The 23,729-nt window shown below is 34.0% G+C and overlaps 1 protein-coding gene and 1 pseudogene across 1 annotated transcript; one reads left to right on the forward strand and one right to left on the reverse strand.

The window, feature by feature from the left end:
• Positions 1 to 6,701: 6,701 nt before the first annotated feature.
• LOC120192036 lies at positions 6,702 to 23,279 on the reverse strand (annotated as a pseudogene).
• Positions 11,092 to 13,071, forward strand: LOC120192037 (gamma-interferon-responsive lysosomal thiol protein-like). Its single transcript, XM_039194890.1, has 5 exons — positions 11,092 to 11,376; positions 11,459 to 11,524; positions 11,885 to 12,022; positions 12,102 to 12,194; positions 12,735 to 13,071. The coding sequence occupies exons 1-5, from the start codon at positions 11,125 to 11,127 to the stop codon at positions 12,870 to 12,872; spliced, it is 687 nt and encodes a 228-aa protein (XP_039050821.1). The 5' UTR covers positions 11,092 to 11,124; the 3' UTR covers positions 12,873 to 13,071.
• Positions 23,280 to 23,729: the final 450 nt, after the last annotated feature.

The following is a 23,729-nucleotide window of genomic DNA, read 5'->3' on the forward strand; positions in this document are numbered from 1 at the left end:
TATATATATATATATGTAGAATATAAAAAATACATAAAAGATATATAGAAATAAAGAGTAAAAAATGAGTAATACATATACGTATATAATAATAAAAATAATAATATAATAGCATAAATAAATAAATAATAATAATAGTAAAAAGTAAAAGGGGAAATAAATAAAATAAAAATGGAATGAATAATTAATGAATGAAACAAGAAATATATATATGTTAAAGTATAAAAAGGAAAAATATCAATAATAGGTAAAATGAATATATATATATATATATATATATATACATATGTAAATACAAAAAAATGTTAATAGAAATATAATTATAAGATAAAATGAGTAAGATTGATAAATAATAAAAAATACATATATAACGTATAAAATTATAAGATGTAATAGCTAGAAAAACAGTTAATTAAAATAATATATATGTATTAACACTAAGTATATAAATGAAATATATAAAAAATACGTATATATATATATATAATTACATGATATGGAATAAATAAAAAAAGGTTAGTATAAGTATTAAATTGAATCAAAAACAAGTTAAGCGGCTAAATTGAAAGAAAATCAGAATTAGAGACCAATTCAAAAGCCCATTCGGGGTCAAAATAACTCTTTAAAATCTGCGAGGGATCAAAAGGGTAGTTTACCCCATTTTCTTTAAAACACGCAGGTTCTGGGGCTATATGTGTCAAAATCTGGGCTTAAGAAATTTTATTTCTTTCAAATGAATGCCTTTCCTCTTTTTCATTCATTTCTCCGTTCTGTGTTCATCCAAGGATGAACGGTCGCCTGGGTTCTTGATGAACCCAGAATCTGGCCATCGCAGCGTCGCCTCGTCGTCGTCGTCGATCGACGTCGGCCTCCAGTCATCAGCGGCAAAACACAAAAAGGGAGGCTTTTTCCAAAAGCTTTCGACCCCCCCGGTTTCAAAAATAAACATTGTTTTTGCAAAATGGCCTCAGAGGAGACTAGATCTGGGTTTTAAAACCCCGAACCTTCCTCTAGAGTTCATCGGCCGAGCCTCCTTGAAGGTGTTTTCTTTGGTTTCAAATGAAATGAAAACATCAAGCATGCAACGAAAGCCAACTAAAAACGAAGGTAAAAAAAAATACCTTTCTCTTTTATTTATCGTTTCAACGAGTACAAGTACTTTAGCCTTTTGGTCGATTTGTTTGCTTGTATTCTTGTGCCTAATCCTCTCTGTTATTTCTCCTATAAATCCCTCCTCCCTTCTGTGTTGATTTCCACCTTTATTTATAGTACAATATAGGGTTCTATTTTTTAAGAGTTTAACTCCTAATGAAACACTAATGTTATTGTGTTTGTTGGTGATGACCGAGACTCTCGCGCCGGATGGTTCGGTGGGTTGAAGCGTGTTGGTTGGAGTCCCACACGTCCACGATCTTGGCTTGTTGCCGAGAAGCACGGGGGAGAGGCGTACGAGCCTGGGAGTGACTTGCGGCGCAGAAAGGGAAGGCTTACTGGAAACCCTAGCTTTCTGCAGATCCTGAATCCTGGACTTGCGCAGTTGGTCTTTGTGCTGTTGGGCCGTGATCTTATTATCGGGCCTGAAAATAAAAATGTAAATAAATGTAAATATGAAGAAAGACTTATATAGTTTATAATACTTTGTAGTATAACATCGGACAAAATTGAGTGTCTTCAATCCCCAAATTTTGTGACATTTTTTCTCCAAACGCTGCTAAAAACATCGCTACAGAACACTTTTACTGTAGTGGTTTCACCAAATTCTGACATGAAAATCTCAATTTGTCATTCTTATTAATTATTTAGACTTTTCTTTTGCAATAACTTTTGGATATTGTCTTAAATGCGATTATTTGTTTATGAAAGTGAATCGATCTCTCCCAAGCGTTTGCTAATGGACTCAGATTCAACTATTTCTAGATTTTGACCGTTCGACTAGAGTTATGTGTACGATGATTTAATCTTGAAATAGTAAATTCTTAATATTTTTAGAATATAAGTTATGTGATTATTGATGTAGTGTTTTGGATTTGCAGGTTCTAACATTGCTGGACCTAGTACTGTCGAACGAGGGAAGGGTGTTATTTAGCTTTAGTGCTATAGCTTACTAGAGGTGTTCCTTGCGTCGTGTTACATGTATTTGTGTAGAATGTATTATTGTGTTATTGAGTACTGATAATGTGATGTATTATCTTAGTTATATTATTTATTTATTATTTATATTCGTTGGTGTATGTATCAAATATCGAGCTCATATGTATGTGAATAAAATATGATGAACCGATCATATTATGATAGCTTTGCTTTAATATGAACATTTATGTTAAACATAACATCTTATATGTTGCATTAGATAGAATTATATTATGGAAACGATCAAATAACCAATTGTAGTATCCTTTGGATGATATATTTAATAACCAACTGTTGTATTTCATTGGGATGGTAAACTCAATAACCGTATGGAGATGTGGTAGAGTTGATTGGGTTGCATTTTATTGTATCATACAATGTATGACGTTGTATGTATATGTCATGTTTACCTTGTTGAATATAATGTGATGCTCATGGATTAATTCTCTGATGTAGGACACATTGAGCTATATAATTCACTATTTAGTTTCTCTTTTTTCCTTTCAGATTCTCGTGATCGATATGATCATTTTCGTATTGGAGGATCGACTAGCGATATTTTATTTTTACAAAATGACTATTGTCATAACCATTTTTTTAAAAACAATTAAGTTTAAAATAATAATAATTATGACATTATTATTTGAAAATTTGATGATTTTGAATTGATTTGGATGAGAGTCGCCATCAACCTTTGGGTTTGGTAGGTCGAATACATAAAAACGTCTTTTAAAACAATTTTAAGAAAAAATTGTTTTTTAAGGCAAAAATTGGTCTGCGTTTACCAAAAATCTGATTTAACGGTTCCGGGAGTCGGTTACGCGTGGGGAATGACTAACACCCCACAGCGCCCAAAATTAGTACTTAGTCGCTTATACATCGTCGTAAATGGTGGTGGTTATAAATCGAATAAAAATAAAAAATATGACCCCTTTGTTAAAGTTTAATTAATTTACTTCGAATTATTTATTAGGAAAAATACTTTAATTCGAAAAGAAACATCGAGATTTGCTCATCCTCTGACGGGAAGACTATCTCTTTTATTTCTTATCTAAAAAGAATATTCTCTCTACGATAAAAAATGTGAATCGAATATAAATCGAAAATCGACATTTGCATAATAATAAAATAAATTTCTATTTAGATAAACATGCATTAAATTATTTGACTTAAAATAAAAAATGATTTAATTAGCAAAATAAACTCAATTTATCTCAAGTTCACATTTCGTTCGAACGTCGTATCGGATCGCACTACTTCGACCAAACAATGCTTTCCACGCCCATTCTACAAATTGATGTTCTTGAAATTATTCGAATAATATTAATATATAAAGAGATACGCTGGAAACAAACACGATTTTGAAACGTATAGAATACGATATCCACAACAAATAGGGCTAATAATATAATTAATATAATATTCAAATACATAATATGCAAAATATGTATGTACATAAAGGTATAGAATTTTTAAAAAAAACAAGTGAACATTACAAACCAAAATACAATCAACAAAAATAAGTACATTCGGTGATTTAAGGGGCCAAAATGACACTAACAGAAACTTAAAGAATCTAACAACAATTATGAACAAACCAGAACCATAATCAAATACATTGAATAATATGGGCACGGGAAACGAAAATAATCCCTAAATAATGTTAAGGAAAAAATAAATTAAAGCAGAAATATAAAAGGGCAAATAATAATTAAACCTAAATGCATTCATACTAAATAATGACTAAAACAAAATAATCATAAACCTTAGAACCAGATTCGAAAATAAAAAATATATCACAATATATGAACTGATGACTTAAACGTAAATATTGAAAAACAAATGCCTGAAACATAATATCATATTTTCTTTCGATGACCACATCATGAGATTACAAAGAAACAAGGACCTAAACGGCTGTTTACCCCTTTAGAAATGGAAAAACACAGTGAGGGGTGAAACTACGTCGTTTTAGCTTGGGTATTTAAGCCCAAAACCGAGGCTTTTCTTTTCATTCCCCTCATTTTGTTTGGTTTAACAATAGAGGGAGGAGAAAGAATTCTCAAATTCTCTCAACTCCCTTATCGGGGAAGAGAGGGGCCACCGTTTGCCGGTGGTGTTTCATTGCCATTTACGGCAGCCAGAGGGAGCGAAAACCTCCCCAAAATCTCGTCTCAACCTCCTCAACCCGAAACCTATCCTCTTTTAACCTAAAACCTACCCTAGAAACCTAAATCTAGGCTTTACCTTTCGAAAAAAAATAAAGATATGGCGACCCTTGGACTTTCAGCTTTCTTCGAACGTGGTAAGAACCTCTTCTCTTTGTTATCTTTTTTTTGTTCGGATGCTCTTTTTTTTTCTGTTCCTGTTTTTTCTTTTCTTTTCCAAATGCTTCTCTGTGTTTCTTCTCTCTCTCTTTTCTTCCTTTTATCTTGCACGTGGACTTGGTGATGACTTGTTGTCTGATGATAACAATGGGCTCTTCGTAGGGAATGATTTCTCTATGTTTTGGTAAGTGAGAAAAACCTCTGATTCAGGATTTGATTTTTAACCAGGCTCTTCTGATTTTTGTTGACTGATTAGGTATATTTATTTTCTGTCACTGTTGATTATGACGACAGGATTGATCGGCTCAGATGGCGACGGCGGCGAGAGTGAGGCTCGACTTGAGCGGCGACATATGATAGCTTAAGGGTTATGAGAAAACCCTAATATAGGTCAACTTAGCCCGTTGGATCAAATCTGATCCAAAGGTTATGACATGAGGCGACTGAAGGATTAGGGTTCAAAAACCCTAATTACTCTGGGTTACTGAGTTGGTCTCCAGCCGGGTTGGTTCCTGGGCCTGTTTTGGGGTATTGTTGGGCTCTGTCCTTGTGGGCTTTGGGTTGGTTTGTAATTGGGCCCAACTTGGGCTTGAATCTGGTCTGTTGTTGTAACCTGCTAGGCCTACAAAATGTAAATAATAATAATAATAATAATAAGCGTAAGTAAAACCCGAACAAAAATGAGTGTCTACAACTATTATTAAATTTTATTTATATTATCTACTCTTTTAGCGGATTTAGAACTTTTTATGTATTTGAACTTTTGGGACATTTCTTTTACATAGGCTTTTGAACAAAATTTTGGCATGCATTGTTTTAAAACACATGGATTTGGTATTATTTAATTAAGCGTTTATTCTCAAATATTTATTTATTTTATTTTATAATTTACAGTGAATCATTGATAATTTTTAAATAAATGTTATGACTTTACGAATTTTTAATAGTTTAATCTCCAAGATTTGATCGTAACGTTTAGGTCGAATCTAAGGAGTTACAAAATCAATTATACTAACACCGTTAAATAACTATAATGAACAAACTGAAGTTGACACTATTACTTGGGAAAATGGATTACAAAAAATATTTTTCTTATTTTTCAGTGCTTGATTGACATAATTGATTTTCTTTAACGTAATTAATCTTCCTAATTTCTTTGTATTTTCTGTGAAGTATTTTACCTTCTGATTTTTCGTAAAATATTTTGTCAACTTTTAGTTGAGAGCATAAATACAAAAAATAATATTATTTTATGTATTGAATATTGATATAATTTTTTAATATTAATTATTAAAATATTTAAAAAATATTTATTAATAATTTTAATAATATTATATTTTTTCAATATTATAATAATATATACTCAAATATATTATTATAACATATGATATTATATTTTTATTTAATAATATATAATAAATTATTAATATAATCAATACTATTTATTATTTTCATAAAAAATATTTTTTAATTATTAATAATGAGTAATATTATTTTACGTATCTAACATTAATATAATACTTTAGTAATTAAAATATTCAAAATATATTTATTATTCATTTTCAAAATATAATAATATCGACAATATCTCAGAATTTTACTTTTCTATATTCTGTGTACTAAAAAATGGTTGTCCCTTGTTCTCATATATAATGGGATAAAGGGGAGGTAAGATAGTAGGCTGCCCCTAACATTAGGTTGAGAGCAACTTCCGTAGGAGACCTCCAAATTATGAAATGCCCTCCATTGGACTCGATCTCACAACCTCAAGGTTAAGAACCTTGTGCTCTACCAACTGAGCTGGATGGTGTGTGTACTAAAACCAATCTATTAATTTTTGCCTTGTTTTGGTCTGAGTACGGAATGAGCATTGTCGTTGGAGAAGCTGACAAATGAGAAGCTTTTGAGCCTGCACAATGCAAGTACTACTTACATGTTTTGAAACTTATAGCCATACCATAGACGTAGATGAGGTGTTTGAATCTACCACTAATCTCTTGGTCTTAGTTCTCGTGACCCATAATGACTTGTATGTATTTGATGAAAAACAGGTAGCAGAGCAAAACAATGACGATCAGATGGCCTTTTTTTAGTCAACGAGATCACTAACAATATCTAACTGAACAACAAAAACTGCAGGAACAAAGTCCTCAAAATTTTACTCAACCAACCAAAAACAAGCAATCTAATTAAATCCGGAATAAACTACAGCAGCAAAACATGTATGGAAGATACCTTATGTTAATGTTTATGCAGCATTTTGGGCTACAAGCCTCTTCCTAGCTTCCTCAATGATAGATAACTTGATACCCTTGTCCTTGGGAAGGGATACCCATGGCTTTGTTCCTTTTCCGATGGTGAAGACGTTACCAAGACGAGTTGCAAACTCATGCCCAGCTGCATCTTGAACATGGATGGTCTCAAAGCTACCCTTGTGCTTCTCCCTGTTCTTAATCACTCCGATACGGCCTCTGTTCCTTCCTCCAGTCACCATGACAACATTTCCGACATCAAACTTGATGAAATCAACAATTTTGTTGCTCTCAAGGTCCAGCTTGATAGTGTCATTCGCCTTGATCAGAGGATCCGGGTAGCGGATAGTACGCATACGTATTGAGGTATGGAATACCTTTCTGCCCAAATTGGACAGATCCAACCTTGCAAAGCTTAAACTGAACAACAACAAAAAATGAACATTATTGTTATACCTACAGGGTGAAAAAAGCAATTCACCGCTACATTCTAAAGGTGGTAAGAATCAGAAAATATATTTCAAATACTTGACTGCTATAGTTCAAACCTTGGTTTCATCACCAGTTATGGCATGAAGACAGAAACGTCCTTTGGTGTCACAAAGAAGACGGAAGTCCTCATTAGTTTTAGGGATGGACACAACATCTGGAAGTAGGTGATCAAGTATGTAACATTAGATACAATAATCTCGGGATGACAGAGAGAAAGGAGTCAAATCCTACAATTGTACCACTTTAAGCTAAACTAGGAACAAGCTGAGAGACGAGATCACATGCCAATGAGCATTTCCCAACTCATCATGTATTTCATAAATTAGAATAAAAGAAGTCAGTTAATGAGACTAGTGAACGCAAAGGATGGATGTAAGGATACTAAAGCAATGTAGAAAACATAGTAATCAAACCAAATATATTTCATTCAATTGAATGCCAAGTATTAACACAAACAACAGAATCTAGGAATATAGAGAAAGGACACACACCCATGAAACCAGCAAGATAGGTCTTCTCGGTCCGAAACTTCCCATCTACCATAACATGCCTCTGCATGAGAATAGCAATAACTTCTCTGCATGTAAGAGCATACTTCAATCTGTTTCACAGAATGAGAATTAGTGGCAAGCATTCCCTGGATTTGTGTGGTCCAGATGATGGATGTAGAAATAACAAAGTGAAGTGGAATGGTATGGAAGTAAAAGGGATCAAGAAAAAAAACATACAAAAGCTCCACCAAGCTTGTCAAGCATCCAATGCCTAGGGGTATTGAGCCTCGTCAAGTGCTTCTTCAACCCTCTAGCCTGCACAACCAAAGAAAATAAAATGTGTTAATGAAGCTCAAATGTTCTATTCTTCTACGCAGAAGATATATATAAGGCACTTCTAAATCGACAGCAAGGCCACACATTCACGTTACCTTACCAGATCCGATTATGAATAAGGAAAATCACAGAAAGACAATGAAACAAGTTTTTCATAAACAAAGCAGAACTGCTTCATTATATCAGAACTAAAAAAGGGCGAAAGAGAAAATCAAAAGGAAAACATAAGAGAGTGAACACACATTATAAATTATCAGAAAACGAAAGGTTGAGGAAGAAAGAAACTATTACAACATCATCTTTAAACTTATCAAGATTTATAATTTTTTATAATATATAATGATTATTTAGATTAATAAACTTAATTATAATTTTTGAAATTTTAATGATTAAAAATATAATTCCATCATATTTTTTAAGCAGTTGTGTACTTTAGATTGATATTTTTTCTCCATAGAAGTCTATCGTCCGTGTAAAAAACAATAATTCTTTATAATATTTTAAAATTATTAGTTTGGTTCTAGAAAATATATGTTATTTTTATTTTCATTTTAAAAAATAGAAAATATGGAAGAAATCTTGTTTGGTTGTAGAATTAAAAAAAATGATTTTTAAAAAATAAAAAAATATGAAAACATTAAAAAGATATTTTTAGTATTTTCATTAAAATTGTTTTTGAAAACTAAAAAAATAGTAAAACATATGATATAGATTTTTAACTTACACGAGTTTAAATCCTTCTAACAACAATTTTTTAACTTAATGGTAGCTTAAATACCCAATTTTTTATATATAAAAAAACAATGTGGTCCTTGAATTTTTTTTAACCTCAATGTGGTCCTTAAACTAAACTTTTTTAATAATTTATTTTTTTAATATTTTATATTTAATATATTGAACATCTTAATAATTATTTATATTTAAATAATATCTTAAATTTTCTAAAAAAATTAAATAAATCCTCAAACTTTCTAAAAATTTAATAATACCCTCGAACTTAGCCAAAAAATCAATTAATCTCATCTAGCACAACATCGTCCATCGTGTACTACCACAACAATATCGTGAACTATCATATCAACATTGTAGATTGTCATGTAAGTTTCGTGAACTGTCATGTAAGCATCGTAATGATAAACGTTTGATTTCATTGATCAAAATGCAAAAATCGTTTAGGGGCTACACTAATTCCCCCCCCCCCCACGTTTGAGGGTCTCATTTACCACTACACATATATATTATTTTTTGACACTTTTGTGTGCTCTTACTTATAACAATATTTTTTGTATATTTTTTAAATTTAATTTATGTCCAATACGCTTTAATGTTATATTCTTATTAAAAACTAAAATAGTTTTGTGTAATAGAATTTATTATCAACTTTATTGTTTTATATTTACATAATTCACATATTAAATTTATGTAATGATTTTTTAATAATTTTAATTTAATTTAATTATTTAATAACTATTTGTTCATTTCTACAAATATTAGATGCCAAATACATTTTTCTATCTTTATTTTTGTATTCAAATTTTTATTTATATTAATCAAACATGTTTTCTAATTTTCAAAAAACTAAAACTAAAAATTATTTTATGAAAATAAAAAGTTATTTTATGAAAATAAAAATAGAAAATATTTTTTTAAACCAACCCAATGCCATTATTAGAGACAAACAATAATCTTGAACATAAAATCTTAAAATAATATATGCATATTTTCATAACTTGAAGTTTTAGGTTCAATTTGTGAAGGTAAAGAATTGAAATGATAAAAAAAAATATTGTAATGGAAAATATGTTCTCATTTTGGATATATAATAACTTGATTGCGAGTGATGATTAAGAATAGAGTAAATTACGTATTTAGTCATTCAATTATCACTTTAATTTTATTTTGGTTATTCAATTGTTTATTCTTTAAAATCATCATTAATATTACGTTTTGGTTTTATTTTTGTCATCAAATGTAAAAAATTAACAGTGATGATGAAGTTTCACCATAAGATAATGTCGTGTCATTTTTAAAAAATAAAAAAATACAACATTAGTAGTTATGTTTATTTTTTAACGGCGAGTGACCAAAATGAAATTAAAACGTAATATTAATGATGATTTTAAGAAAAAATAGTTAAACGACCAAAACAGAACTAAAGTAATAATTAAGTAACTAAATATATAGTTTACCCATAAGAATATTCATAATAAAAGACATGTGTTGCATAACTTTTCATTGCAGCAACCAAATATTCCAATTGCAGATTTACTGCTTAGTAGCATATAATAATATCAATTCATATCTTTATTCAAATATTTTCACAAAATACTAAAATTCAGAGATTTTTAATGCGTCGTAAACTAAATCACAAGTAGAATGAGACTTATTTCGAGTTCTATTTTTGGGCAGCTATGCTATTTATATTATTTTAGGATAAATTACACATTTAGTACTTAATTTATTAGTTTTGATTTATTTTAGTATCTAAATTTTTATTTTTTTCAAAGACATACGTAACGTTTCATTTTTATTTCATTTTAGTACACTATCGTTAAAAACTTAACGGACGGACTGACGTGACATACCTCCGATGGAAAGATGACCAATCTAAATGGTTGACCACTAGAGAATGACGAGTGGACCAACATAGTCCAGTTTCAGGTTAGGATGAAAAAATCGAAGAGTTCATCATCGATTTGGAGAGATTGAGGCGTTTTCAGGTGAAACGGAGGCCATAATTTCGTTTAGGGGTCGAAAAGGTGCGGATTGAAAAGTTTAAGCTTCATCAGCCGACAGGTGCGACGAATGGCGACTGTAGATGCGATGGTTGGTGAGCCCATCCATTAAGTTTTTAACGGCATGTACTAAAATGAAACAAAAACTAAACGTTAAACATGATTTTAAAAAAAAATAAAAATTTAGGTACTAAAATTAGTTTACTCTATTTCTATATCAAAAGCAGCAGAACATAAAAGAAAGAAACAAGTCAGCAGAGAAAAATTAAAGCTGAAAAAGAAAAATGAGAAATCTGAGCTTTACAAAGTGCGTACGATACGAATCAATTCTCCACCAACAAAACCAAACCAGACTTGTGAAATGTGTTTGCTAATGGCGTCTCCTGGTTTCTTCTCCTGCATGCTCTTGGTGTTGTTTATTAGTTCACGGCCATGTCATCTTCAAAACGTAACTCTTTCAGTTTACTACGAAACTCTCTGCCCTTATTGCGCCGACTTTATTGCCAATCATCTGGTAAAGATCTTCCACAACCAACTCTTCTCCGTCGTCAACCTCAGGCTGGTTCCGTGGGGCAACGCTGTGTTACAAACCGACGGCACCTTCCTTTGCCAGGTCCTTTTCAAATCCCAGTTTCCTTACAAACTTTGCCTATTCAGTTAATTTTAACATCCATATCAGTATATTACCCTTGCAGCATGGCCCAGATGAATGTATCTTGAATGCCATTGAAGCCTGCGCCATCTCAATGTATCCTAATCAGGTAAACCCTCTATTTTCCTGGGTTGCACTGATAAATGTATGGGGACAGCTACGAAGATAAGAAATGATAACTTTTAAAAATATAGGGTAGTAGTACCACGGAACAGTAAATATAAAATAAATTTTAACAAGATAAAAAAAATCATAAATATTCATTAAAGTTCGTAGTGAATAGAATTCTTCGACAAAAGGTAGAGATAATAGTGGATGTAAATCAAATCTTGAGCACGACTTGGATTTAACATATTCCTTTTAATTGAGGAGTGAGTGAAAGAATGAATAAGTACTGTTACAATTTCTTTGGCTTATAGAGTTCATTGCAACTTTTAAATGATTGATCCTTGCCACTTTCATAATGCAGGAGCAGCATTTCAGATTCATTCTCTGCCTCGAGCGTCTGGTCTCGGAGAACAAGCCGAATGAGTGGGTTAATTGTTTTAATACTACTGGATTGGCCACTCTTCCCATTGATTGCTATAAAAGTGGCTATGGAAACGTGGTTAGTTTAGTTTTATGATCTTTCTCTCATGTTGCTTTATTCTTCCGCTGTACTGTTCCTTGTGTGATTCTGTTTACAGCTTGAAAACCAGTATGCTGCCGAAACTGCTCGGCTTAATCCACCGCATAAGTTCGTCCCATGGGTGCTTGTTAACGGTCAACCTCTGCAAGAGGTCACTACGTTTTCCGTTGCTTTGTTTGGGTAGAGTACACAAATGGTCTCCGACTATAGGGTATTATTTTACTGAGTCCCTCGATTATTAAAAGTTACAAAGTGATCATCCGACTATAGAGTATTGTTTTGTTGAATCCATTGACTATTAAAAGTTATAAAGTAGTCATCTGACTATTCATATGTTTCAAAGTCATTCTTTCCCTTTAAAAAATTAATGATCGTCTGAACTAAACGTTAGAATGCTGATTGAGATATGATAGTCATTGGAGATTTTGGGATCAGATTTTGTTATATCTCAATCAGCATGTTAACGTCAAACTCAGATTATCGTCAATTTTTTAACATAAAAGGACAAGTTTGGAACATATGAATAGTCAGGTGATTATTTTGTAACTTTTAATAGTCGAAGGATTCAACAAAATAACGTACTTTAGCCAGATGATCATTTTATAATTTTTAATAGTCAGAGGACCATTTATGTCCTTTATTTTTTATGTTTCTATCATGTCTTGACTCTAATGCTTTGTGTGAAGAGCAGGACTTCAAGAACTTTGTTACCTACATCTGCAATGCATACAAGGGCAAACAAGTGCCCCAGGCTTGTCACTCACTTCCGCTAATGAAGAATTCGTCGAAAAAGGCAACTCCCAGTTATCCGGTTTGCTATGCTAATTAGGGGGGAAATTGAGAATATGTATAACTTTTTGTCGATTCCCTTGTATGTAGGCATCGTTGCTGAGTTCTGATACACCATACTCGATCACATTGTTGCTGATTTATGGGATTCGCTTTTGCTTCTCTCTGTTTTAGTTGAGTTATAACCATTGATCTTGGACTACTGGTTGACTGAATGATGCCTCTTAATTGTACATGAACACAACATCTAATCATATAAACTATCCCCTTCTTTCATTATTTCTTTAGCTTCCATTAATCTCTCCGAACTCACCCTCAGGCCGATGGTGAGCAGTTGTAATTGTCTCTTTGAGATGGAAGTGAAATCATGAATGTGTCAGACTATAGGAGTATTATCTGCGCATTACAATACATAGTGATCACACGTTCTGATATTGTATTCGCTGTAAATCGAGTTTGTCAGTTTATGCAAGCTCCTTCTGATGTGCATTTTCATCCTGTTAAAAGAAATTTACGATATCTTCAAGGTACTATTAATTATGGTTTGAAATTCACTAGTGCTTCACGTCTCACTATAACGGGATTTACCAATGCTGACTAAGGTTTTGATCCAGATAATCGACGGTCCACTACAAATTGTTGCATTTATTTTGGGGGTAATCTTGTGTCTTGGGATCTGAAGAAACAACAAGTGGTGTCGAGATCAACAACAGAAGCTGAATATTGAAGTGCTGCATGTGCGACAACTAGAGTTCTATGGCTTCGATCTTTACTCAACGAGCTACATGTTGCTCCAGAAGGAAAACCCATGCTTTGGTGTAATAATTCAAGTTTGGTTGCGGTTTCAGCGAATCTAGTGATGTACTCAAAATTTAAACATGTCGAGCTGGATTTGTATTTTGTTCATGAAAAGGTGATAGCTGAGGAGCTATTAGTTAATGAAGTCCCAGCTTATGAGTAGATTGCAGATACAATGTGTCGCAACTGTCTTTCGGTTGGGCCTCGGAATTGGGCTTCGACTTAAAAAATGTGGATTGAAGTCGCCACCGACCATTTTAAAACAAATTTAGGTGGGTCGGACACCATCTTACCTGATCTGCGTTTTTACCAGAAATGTGTCGGGTTCGGGAGTAGGTTACGGTCAAGGAAGGATTAGCACCCTTGAACCGCCCTTTCGGTACCAATTAATTTACCGGTTGTCTTAGTTGCGAAAATTCGAAATTTAAATTAAAATTTAACAGACCCGATTCAAATTACTTACAATTGATTGATTTGAATACCCTTAAAAGATAAAAACGTTAGATTCGTAGCGGAATATAAAATCGAATTAGGATAGCAAGTGTGCAAACATGAGAATAATAAATAAAACAAGAAAAAAATAGAAAATAACAAAACACGTAAGAAATAATAAAATATAATAAAAATAAACAATATGAATAAAATATTAAAAAACAAAGACACCAATAAAGAGAAAAAATTAATTGAGTAAAAAAAATAAAAAAAAAGGTAAAAGAAATTAAAAAGGAATAAAAATAATGTTTTCATATAAAGTAGTATTTACTAAAACAAATAAAAATAATAAATATAGAATACTAAGTAAAAAAAATAAAGATATACATGATATTAAAAAAATAGAAAAAATAAAATAAAGTAAAAATATAATATATATATATATATAAACAAAAATAGAATATTAAGAAAAAATATATATAAAAACGTATAAAATATATATTAAGAAAAAATATATAATAGTAAATGGAGAAAAATGAATACATCTAAACATATATATATATATATATATATATATATATATATATATATATATAAATAAAATATAATAATAAAAATATATATAAATAAATAAAAAAACAGAGGAATATAGTAAATAAATAAAAAAATATAATTAAAAAATATATATATAGGGGACGAAATTAATAAAAAAGTAAAATTAAAGGGTAAATTTCAAGGTAAATTAAAGATTAAAATTGACTTAGGGGGAATATTAAATACTTTAAAAAAATGAACATGCCTCGGGAGTAGATCTAGGTTCGAAACTTCGAAACCCCACCCCTTTTTGGTCATCGGCGCAACCCACGCTTTGGGTTATTCGAACCAAATCTCAAGAAAAATAACATGCACATGCGAGAAATGAACGAATCAAGGTAAAAAAATGCTACCTTTTATTTACTTTTCGAATCGTTTACAATAGCTTTGCCTTTGTATTTTCCGTGCTTTCATCTGTATTTTGTGTGTAAATCGTGTCTTACAATGGTGAGTTACAATGGCTATTTATAGTGCTTGTGGATCCTATCTTTAGGAATTTAAATCTTAGTAGAACTCTATCCTATTTTTAGAAGTTTGAATCCTAGCAAAATGTTATCCTATTTTTAGGAGTTTGAATCCTAAAATTCTATCCTATTTTTAGAAGTTTGAATCCTAGTAGGACGAAAAATGTGTGTTGACAGCTGCCCCTCTTTGCCCATAGTCGTGTAACGGGGATAGGGCAAAGATTAAAAGACACACTTTTCGTTCAGTGGAGTTGAAAATTAACTCTGATGTTTCAATAACTCCCTGTCGAATTGAGTTACGGATGACTCCTCCATCGTGAAGTCGAGTTCATCTTGAAATGATATGAAATTAAAGCTGTAGTTCGGAATTTGAATCAGCACGTGGCTTCCCGTTACCCTTCGGTCTTCTTCTCGGTTTAAAGACCTTGGATCGGAATCGAACTCAGAAATCTTCATTGACAGATAGCTTTTTCTTGACTTAAGCTATGTTGTTTGAAAATGGTTGCTTGTCACTAAGGCACGGCTAACCCATGTCCTCTTCTCGACTTGAAAACCTCGACTGCAACCGGAAAGTAGTGTGATTGATGTGTCATCGAGCTGAATGGAGTCGAACTTGACAATTTTGATGGCAGATAATCCTTCTTTGAGTTGGATATCCTTCGTCGTGAAGTTGAAATCCAAGTAAGTAGCATTGTTCCAAGTCCAATATCCTCCATCGTGAAGTTGAAATTGGCTCTGGAACCGAGAAATTGTTTGTTGACAACCAGCCGTCCCTTCGTTGTGAAGTTGAACTTGTGTTGTCTCGAGTCCAATATCCTTCGTTGTGAAGTTGAAATTGAACCTGAATGAAATTTTGTTGACAAGCAACGGTCCCTTCGTCGTGAAGTTGAACTTGCGTTGTCTGGAGTCCAATATCCTTCGTTGTGAAGTTGAAATTGGCTCTGAGATTGGGAAGTTGTTGTTGACAAGCAGCGGTCCCTTCGTCGTGAAGTTGAACTTGCATTGTCTGGAGTCTAATATCCTTCGTTGTGAAGTTGAAATTGGCTCTGAAATTGGGAAGTTGTTGTTGACAAGCAGCGGTCCCTTCGTCGTGAAGTTGAACTTGCGTTGTCTGAAGTCCAATATCCTTCGTTGTGAAGTTGAAATTGGCTCTGCAATTGAGAAGTTGTTTGTTGACAACCAGCCGTCCCTTCGTTGTGAAGTTGAACTTGTGTTGTCTCGAGTGCCACGATATCCTCCGTCGTGGAGTTGAAATCGCGGATGGCCCCTTCGTTGTGAAGTTGAGCCTTGACTTGAATATCATTCGTCGTGAAGTTGAAATCCAAGTATTGTATGTTACGGGTGGACACAATTCCCTTCGCCGTGAAGTTGAAACCGTGGAGACCCCTTTATTGTGAAGTTTGGCTTCGAGCTAGATATCATTCGTCGTGAAGTTGAAATCCACTCTCGAGCAAATTGTGTCGCTTTGAGTTCAATATCCTTCGCCGCAAAGTTGAAATTGACTCCAGCTAAAACTTGAAAAAGTTATGCATATATGTGATGCTATGGATGCAATGCTCTTAGGTGTGCCTAAAATGCATATGCAACATATGTTATCTTGGGGCTCTGGAGAGAAATCTCGATCTCCAGTTGCCTGTCTGGAATCTTGATTCTTGAATCTTCAAATTTTGATCCCTGATCTTGAATTCTTCAAATGTTCAAATCTGATGTGCATATTCTATTTTTGATTTGAGTAATGCTTCTCGACCATCTCAAGTATGTGCCTGAGCTGAGTGTAATGGTTCAGATGATGCTTCAAAAGAAGTTGTCTTGAAAGAGATAGAATTCGTTTCAAGGGAAACGATCTCAAAGATATATGTTGTTTCATGAGAAACGGTCTCAAGGGAAACAAAATTTTGTTTTAAGAAAAACTGTCTCAAGAGAGACAAAACTTAGTTCCAAAAGAAATTGTCTCACGGGGAGATGAAATTAGTTCCAAGGAAAACATATTCAAAGATTTTATTTCAAGGGAAACTGTCTCAAGAGAAACAAAATTCATCTCAAGAGAAACTTTTTCAAAGGTTTTTTGTGTTTCAAGAGAAACGATTTCAAAGGTTTTTTTCCTAAGGGAAACTGTCTCAAGAGAGACAAAGTTTGTTTCAAGGGAAACTGTCTCAAGAGAGACAATGGTGATCACGATTCCCTTCGTCGTGAAGTTGAAACCGTGGGTGGCCCCTTCGCCGTGAAGTTGAGCCAGGAATTGGATATCCTTCGTCATAAAGTTGAAATCCAACTTGAAAATGCGAACTGGATCGGTTTTGAATTAGCTCTCGAACTCGTCTGAAGTTGATTCTAAGATCTGTCGTTCTTTCAATATGTCAAATTAGTTGAGGTGTAGCTCCTCGCTACTGAGTTAAGAAACCACCATCGATTTTTTACAAACTCTTTTGAATCAGGTATCTTTCGCATTGAAGTTGAAACTTGACTCTAAAGCTACAAAAATTATGTATGCTAAAAATGATAAATGTGATGCTCTCAAGTATGTCTAAGATGCATGCAACATGAATTAATGTCATTTATCTCTTGGATAGAGCCTCATTTTTGCCTGCTTGTTCCTGCATGTGGAGGAAATGCCTTCAGAAGGTCTGATAATTCGCATTAGGATGTTGAATCCCCAAAGATGCCCCAAATGTTCCTCATTTCTTGCTTCAGCATTGATTCTGAACATGAGTTTTGTGTCTAAGAGTCACATGTCATTTACCAAGATCCACTCTAGAGAGACTATCTTGTTTGAAAAAAAATGTTTTTCTCTTTTATTTTCAAAGTTATGAAAATATCAATTAAAAGAGTTTCGAAAAATGTTTAACCAAAAGTTTTGAAAATATTGCCCCTTTCACGGTTTTACAATTGAGACGAATCATAAAACTAGAGTTCATCAGATATCAAAGAATTAATTACAATGTCAATCCTTCAATAAATTATAGTTATTTGACAAGTGCCAAGATCAAAACTATCTTTGGGAGATGGTCAAGTAAGGAAAGGATAAAAAGTCTCAGGTTATTGTGTTTGGTCAAAGGTTTGGCATTTGATGTTCAAAGGTTTGGCATTTGATGCTCAAAGGTTTGATGGGGTAGCTTGCATGCTTCTCTGCTGGAAGTGTTCTCTGACTCCCAACCTTCGATGTCACACTCGGATTGTTCGATGCCTTATCAAGGAATTTCTATGATCGCCTCAGTTGCACAATTTTTATATTCGAGCCGCCTTTTCAGGTTTTCAACTCGATCCCTCCTTTGGTTTCAAGACATTATTCAGGATTTACGTCTTGAACCCCCTTTGTTATTTTTATCTATCATACATTAATTACATTGTTTTTTGCAAACAAAGATTAATCCTGATAGGCGGGATGAAATCTGAAGATAGTCTCTTCTGTTTAGAAATCCATGTATGATTAGAAGGGACTTTTAAGGCACGTAATGTAGGTCAGGGTTGAAAGAAAAGGATAAATAGTCCCAAACAAGTGTTACAGGGTTTTGAACCAATGATCAATTCATTTTGATGCCTTCAATCTTGTCTTGCTCAAAATGTCTCTTTCTCTTGATGCTCTATGATCTTCGAGTGAAGTGATTTAGTGATTCGGGAATGATTGTGCTTGATCAATCGCATAGTTTGAAGCTTGATGTGCTATTTGTCTTTAGGGAATCTTTGCATGTGTTTTTTGTCCCTTTTCCTTTTGATTTTTGATTCTTTTCTTTTTTGTTCTTGTTTTTTTCCTTTTTTGCTTCTTTTCTTTTTTGTTCTTGATTGAATCTTTGCACTTGGTATTTGGCCCACCTTTTGGTATTTCCTTTGGATTGATGTCTTCACTCATGCGAGCAGATTTTCTCCACCTTGCCCCCCCAGTGTGGAGGGTGATCTTTGGTTAGGGTTGAATCAGAAGAAAAATACTATAGGCTCAAAAGGGGACACAATGGATATATATTTTCTCCTGTTGTGAAGGGATAAAGAAAGAAAGCCGTTCATCATTTCATACATGGAAGTCCTCACAAAAGAGGTATCCCCAGGGGGATAGATTTGCAGGATTAATTATATTCACATGAAAACAGTGTAATTAATGCATGATAGGATTACTTCGAATGAATTGTTTTTTGTTGCTCCTTGCTCCCAACATGTCTCAATGTTCAGGCTCCCCGCGAGATGCCCCAAGTTGTGTCTTTAGAAGAATGCTCATATTCAAATGAACAACTCAATGCCTTGGGTTTTAATGGTAAGAAAAGGTTAATTTTGAGTCTAAAAAGACAATGGTGTGATCTTATTGACTCAAAGAAAGGTACAGGTGTATCAAAAAGATAAAGGCAATGTTCAAGAATTTCAAAGGGAGGTAATGTCAAAATTTGGTTTTTTGGTAATGGTCACGAGTTATTTTGGGTAAAAAAATTGAGGTATTTTATTTTGGGGTTTGAGATAGGGTAAGAAAGGTCTAATCTTGCCATATGTCAAAAATCTATAATTCTTGAAGAATTAAAAGAATCCTTAATTCATTTAATATTTGAAGAACTAAAGATTAAAATTTGTTCAATTGCTCCACCTTAGAAAGTAGCATAAATTCAATTGTTTAAAAGATTAAGCAAAAGATCAAAGACTTGTTCAAACAAAACAATCCTCTAAGTGCAAATGGTATATGCCATGCCCCCTTCTTCGGCAAGCGCCTTACAGTTTTCAGAATAATGTTTGGGGCTTCTTACGTGGTAACAGCTAGCAGCTTCAACATCGTAGCCTTTAGGATATGGGGATTCTTTTCTTAGATCATCCTGGCAGGCTTAGTCCTACAATCAGCTGATCCAGCTCATACTGTACTGATTTTAGTTTTTTTCTTTAATTGTTTCACTTGCTTCTATGTGGTGTCATATGGTTTAAAACCACTTTCATCGAATCCTTCATGAATAAATTTCGTTGATGAAAATGCTTAAAACTGAAATGTAGATGCAAAATGCAAAAATGCATGAAATGTTCAAGACATTGATCCAAAAACATGTGTCCATTATTATAAATAATCTTTATTTCGACAAAAATGTTTTATCTTGTAAGAGACATAAAAACAATCAAAGGTACATTCAGACTAAATCCTCTAGACCCCGAACAACTTCCAACAGGTTGACAAGTCTTCTGTTTTTATCTGTCACTGGTTGAATGCCTTATCGAACCACTCCGGCTTCTCTTGCCAGGCCGTGAAGATGACGGGCTGCTTTCTGTACTTGATCCAGGAAGTCTCGGATGACTGCGTCTCTGGCCTTCACCCTTTGTTGTGCTTGCTCCCAACGAAAACGCCACTATAAACCTCCGTCGAAGGGAAATATCTGAAGCTCGCTCGCTTACTTCTTGAACCCATCTACAATAACTTCTAACTCAGCTATTATTTTGCCATCTCTCTCATGTTGTTTCTCCATATCAGCCATCCGGATTCTCAAGCATTGGTTTTGATGTTGACTGTCTGTTAAGCGCCTCTGGGTAGTCTTCATATGTTCCTTCCAAGCTCTCTCATCAGACCCTTCGAACTTTCTTTTCAGGCTATGAGCTTCATATTTCCAGTATTCAGAAGCCACTTTCAACTTGGAGTTATCCTTGACTTTATCTTGATACCCATTTCTCAAGTCTTCGAGCTCAAAACGGACTTTTTATGTTCTTTTTCAAGTTTGTATGGCTCGATCTTTCTGAGATTCGGTATCTAACTTCCACTGATAGCGCTCAGCTTCAAGCTCCTTTATCCTCTTCTTCAAGTCATTATTCATAGCTTCAAACTCTGCCTTGGCTATCTCAAGTTCAGAAGGGGCAGGTCTGAGATGTTCTTCCATGGTCCGGGTGTCTTCACAGTCTGACACTGGATGTTATCATTCTTTCTCAATCTTCGCCACTCCATATAATCCGGAGTAAGCATGTTTCTGGCAGCTACAACATCCATCCGGAATACTTTCTTCCATAAACCGACTGCTTCCTTGATCATCTTCTTATAGTTGTCACTATGATACTCAAACTCTGATTTATCTAGTCCGCATGTTACTGGGACAAACTGACGTGCCACATACTGTCTAAGTGCTAACAATGGAGCATACCCAACTGCACCCCAAAGTCCAAGTAAGGTCATAGTGTCAGAGTCCCCACATTGGAAAAGAACGTCACTGAAAAACAACCAGGGGGCTCTCCAAGCAATATCTTGGTCTTGGAGATGAGTGAAGATTTTCATCCACTTCTCTTTTGAAGCGCCTTCATGCCATTTCATGGTGATGGGCTCTCTCAAAGGTGAATACGTAGTGCTAAATCGGCGGTAGGCAACCCCATTAGTCTTCCAGAAGTGGCTGTGAATCCAGACTTGAAGGAGCTGAGCACATCCAATGAATCTACCTCCGTTAGCTCTTTGGCAATGGTTGAGAGACCGAAAGGTCTCGGCTAAGATGGTCGGTGTTGGGTTGACTCGTTTTGGAAGTTGGTCAAACAGTTCCACCATGGCTGCGTCAATGCATCCCAAAACCTTCGGAAAGATGATGATCAAGCCATACAGACCTAGTGCAAAAAGGTATATAGTCTTCCATTCATCAGGGTGGTCCTTTATTAGTTGCCTTATGTGGATCCACTCAATTCCTTCCCCGTTACCTTTGTGTCGGAGTCTGTCAGTCACCCACTTTTCATCAACTCCTGCAATCTTAGCCAGTCCGTTCTTGAAAAGCTGACTCTTGATGTGTTTGACGTAGGCTCGCTCTAGTTTAATGCTTTCACAGTTTAATAGTGTAGTATACTTCTCGATGGTAGGTACCATGTCCTCCTGGTTAAAAGTGAAGCAACTGTATCCCGGGTTCCAGAATTGAACCAAGGCTCTGATTAAAGGCTCATCGGTCTTAACATAAAGTAAAAGTGCAATGTCACCATACCTCTGACTGAACTTCTGTTTCCGATCATTCTTCCAACTGTCCCAGATGTCTCGAAGTTCTTGCACATTGTTCTGTTTTAGGCTGATAGAGGCGTAGCTAACCAGCTCAAACACATAGTTTTCTTGAAGACTGTCTCCCTTTTCCTTCTGAGTCTTCTCGGACCATAGTCGTACCTCAGGGGTTTTAATCTCTTGTATTACAACACCTTTGTCCATTAATGCAAATTATTTATGGTTTACGAACACGTTTTTTGGTGGATCAACACCTCTTTTAAATGATGCAAGTGATGAAGATAAAATAAAATAAAAGAAAGATGAAAAGAGTTAGTGAGGTGAAAAATAATAAAAAATGATCATAAAAATGAAAGTCCTACCCCACATGATATCTACCCCACATGCTTATTATTCCTACCCGGACATGATCTCTATCCCGCAAGTTGATTTTGAACAAGTCCTAACCGTATAAATTTCTAGTTTACATGCTTTGAACAGAAAATAAAGCATGAAATAAAAACAACATAGGGTTTGAAATGAGGTTTTGGGGTGGACTCTAATTCTCCACGGTCTCCCAGTTTAGGTTCTAAAAAAGGTACACGAGTTCTCCTTGCTGGTGCCCCCTTGGGCTTGCCAGACCCTTAGTCCTAAGCCCATTACAAGCTTATGTGGACTAAGTTAAACTCGAGAGGAAACATTCCCTTATGCCCACACGGTGAATAAATTCACACGAAGACATAAGGTATTTGAATCCCGAAGGCTACTTGCTAGGCCCGCACGGTGAATAAATTCACACGAAGGTGTCGCTTTCACCCCCACTTAAAAGGGTTCGGAGCTCGGGTATAGAGCCTTAGATGAAAAAGTTGAAAATCTGAAATCATTAAAAAACGTCAGTACAACTATTTATTTGAAAAATGATCAAAGGTAAATAACTGAAATCGAATAAATAAATTTAAATTTAAATTTACATTTTCGCATAAAAAAGGCAACCGAAAATTAATTCTGGCCTGACTCACTTACTTGTCCCCAGCGGAGTCGCCAAGCTGTCGCAACCGTCTTTCGGTTGGGCCCCGGAATTAGGCTTCGACTTGAAAATTGTGGATTGGAGTCGCCACCGACCACTTTAAAACAAATTTAGGTGGGTCGGACACCATCTTACCTGATCTGCGTTTTTACCAGAAATGTGTCGGGTTCGGGAGTAGGTTACGGTCAAGGAAGGATTAGCACCCTTGAACCGCTCTTTCGGTACCAATTAATTTACCGGTTGTCTTAGTTGCGAAAATTCGAAATTTAAATTAAAATTTAACAGACCCGATTCAAATTACTTACAATTGATTGATTTGAATACCCTTAAAAGATAAAAACGTTAGATTCGTAGCGGAGTATAAAATCGAATTAGGATAGCAAGTGTGCAAACATGAGAATAATAAATAAAACAAGGAAAAAATGAAAAATAACAAAACACGTAAGAAATAATAAAATATAATAAAAATAAACAATATGAATAAAATATTAAAAAACAAAGACACCGATAAAGAAAAAAAATTAATGGAGTAAAAAAAAAAAAAAAAAAGGTAAAAGAAATTAAAAAGGAATAAAAATAATGTTTTCATATAAAGTAGTATTTACTAAAACAAATAAAAATAATAAAAATAGAATACTAAGTAAAAAAAATAAAGATATATATGATATTAAAAAAATAGAAAAAATAAAATAA

This window comes from Hibiscus syriacus, unplaced genomic scaffold, assembly GCF_006381635.1.
Source record: "Hibiscus syriacus cultivar Baekdansim isolate YM2019G1 unplaced genomic scaffold, ASM638163v2 tig00116971_pilon, whole genome shotgun sequence".
Taxonomy (NCBI): Eukaryota; Viridiplantae; Streptophyta; class Magnoliopsida; order Malvales; family Malvaceae; genus Hibiscus; species Hibiscus syriacus.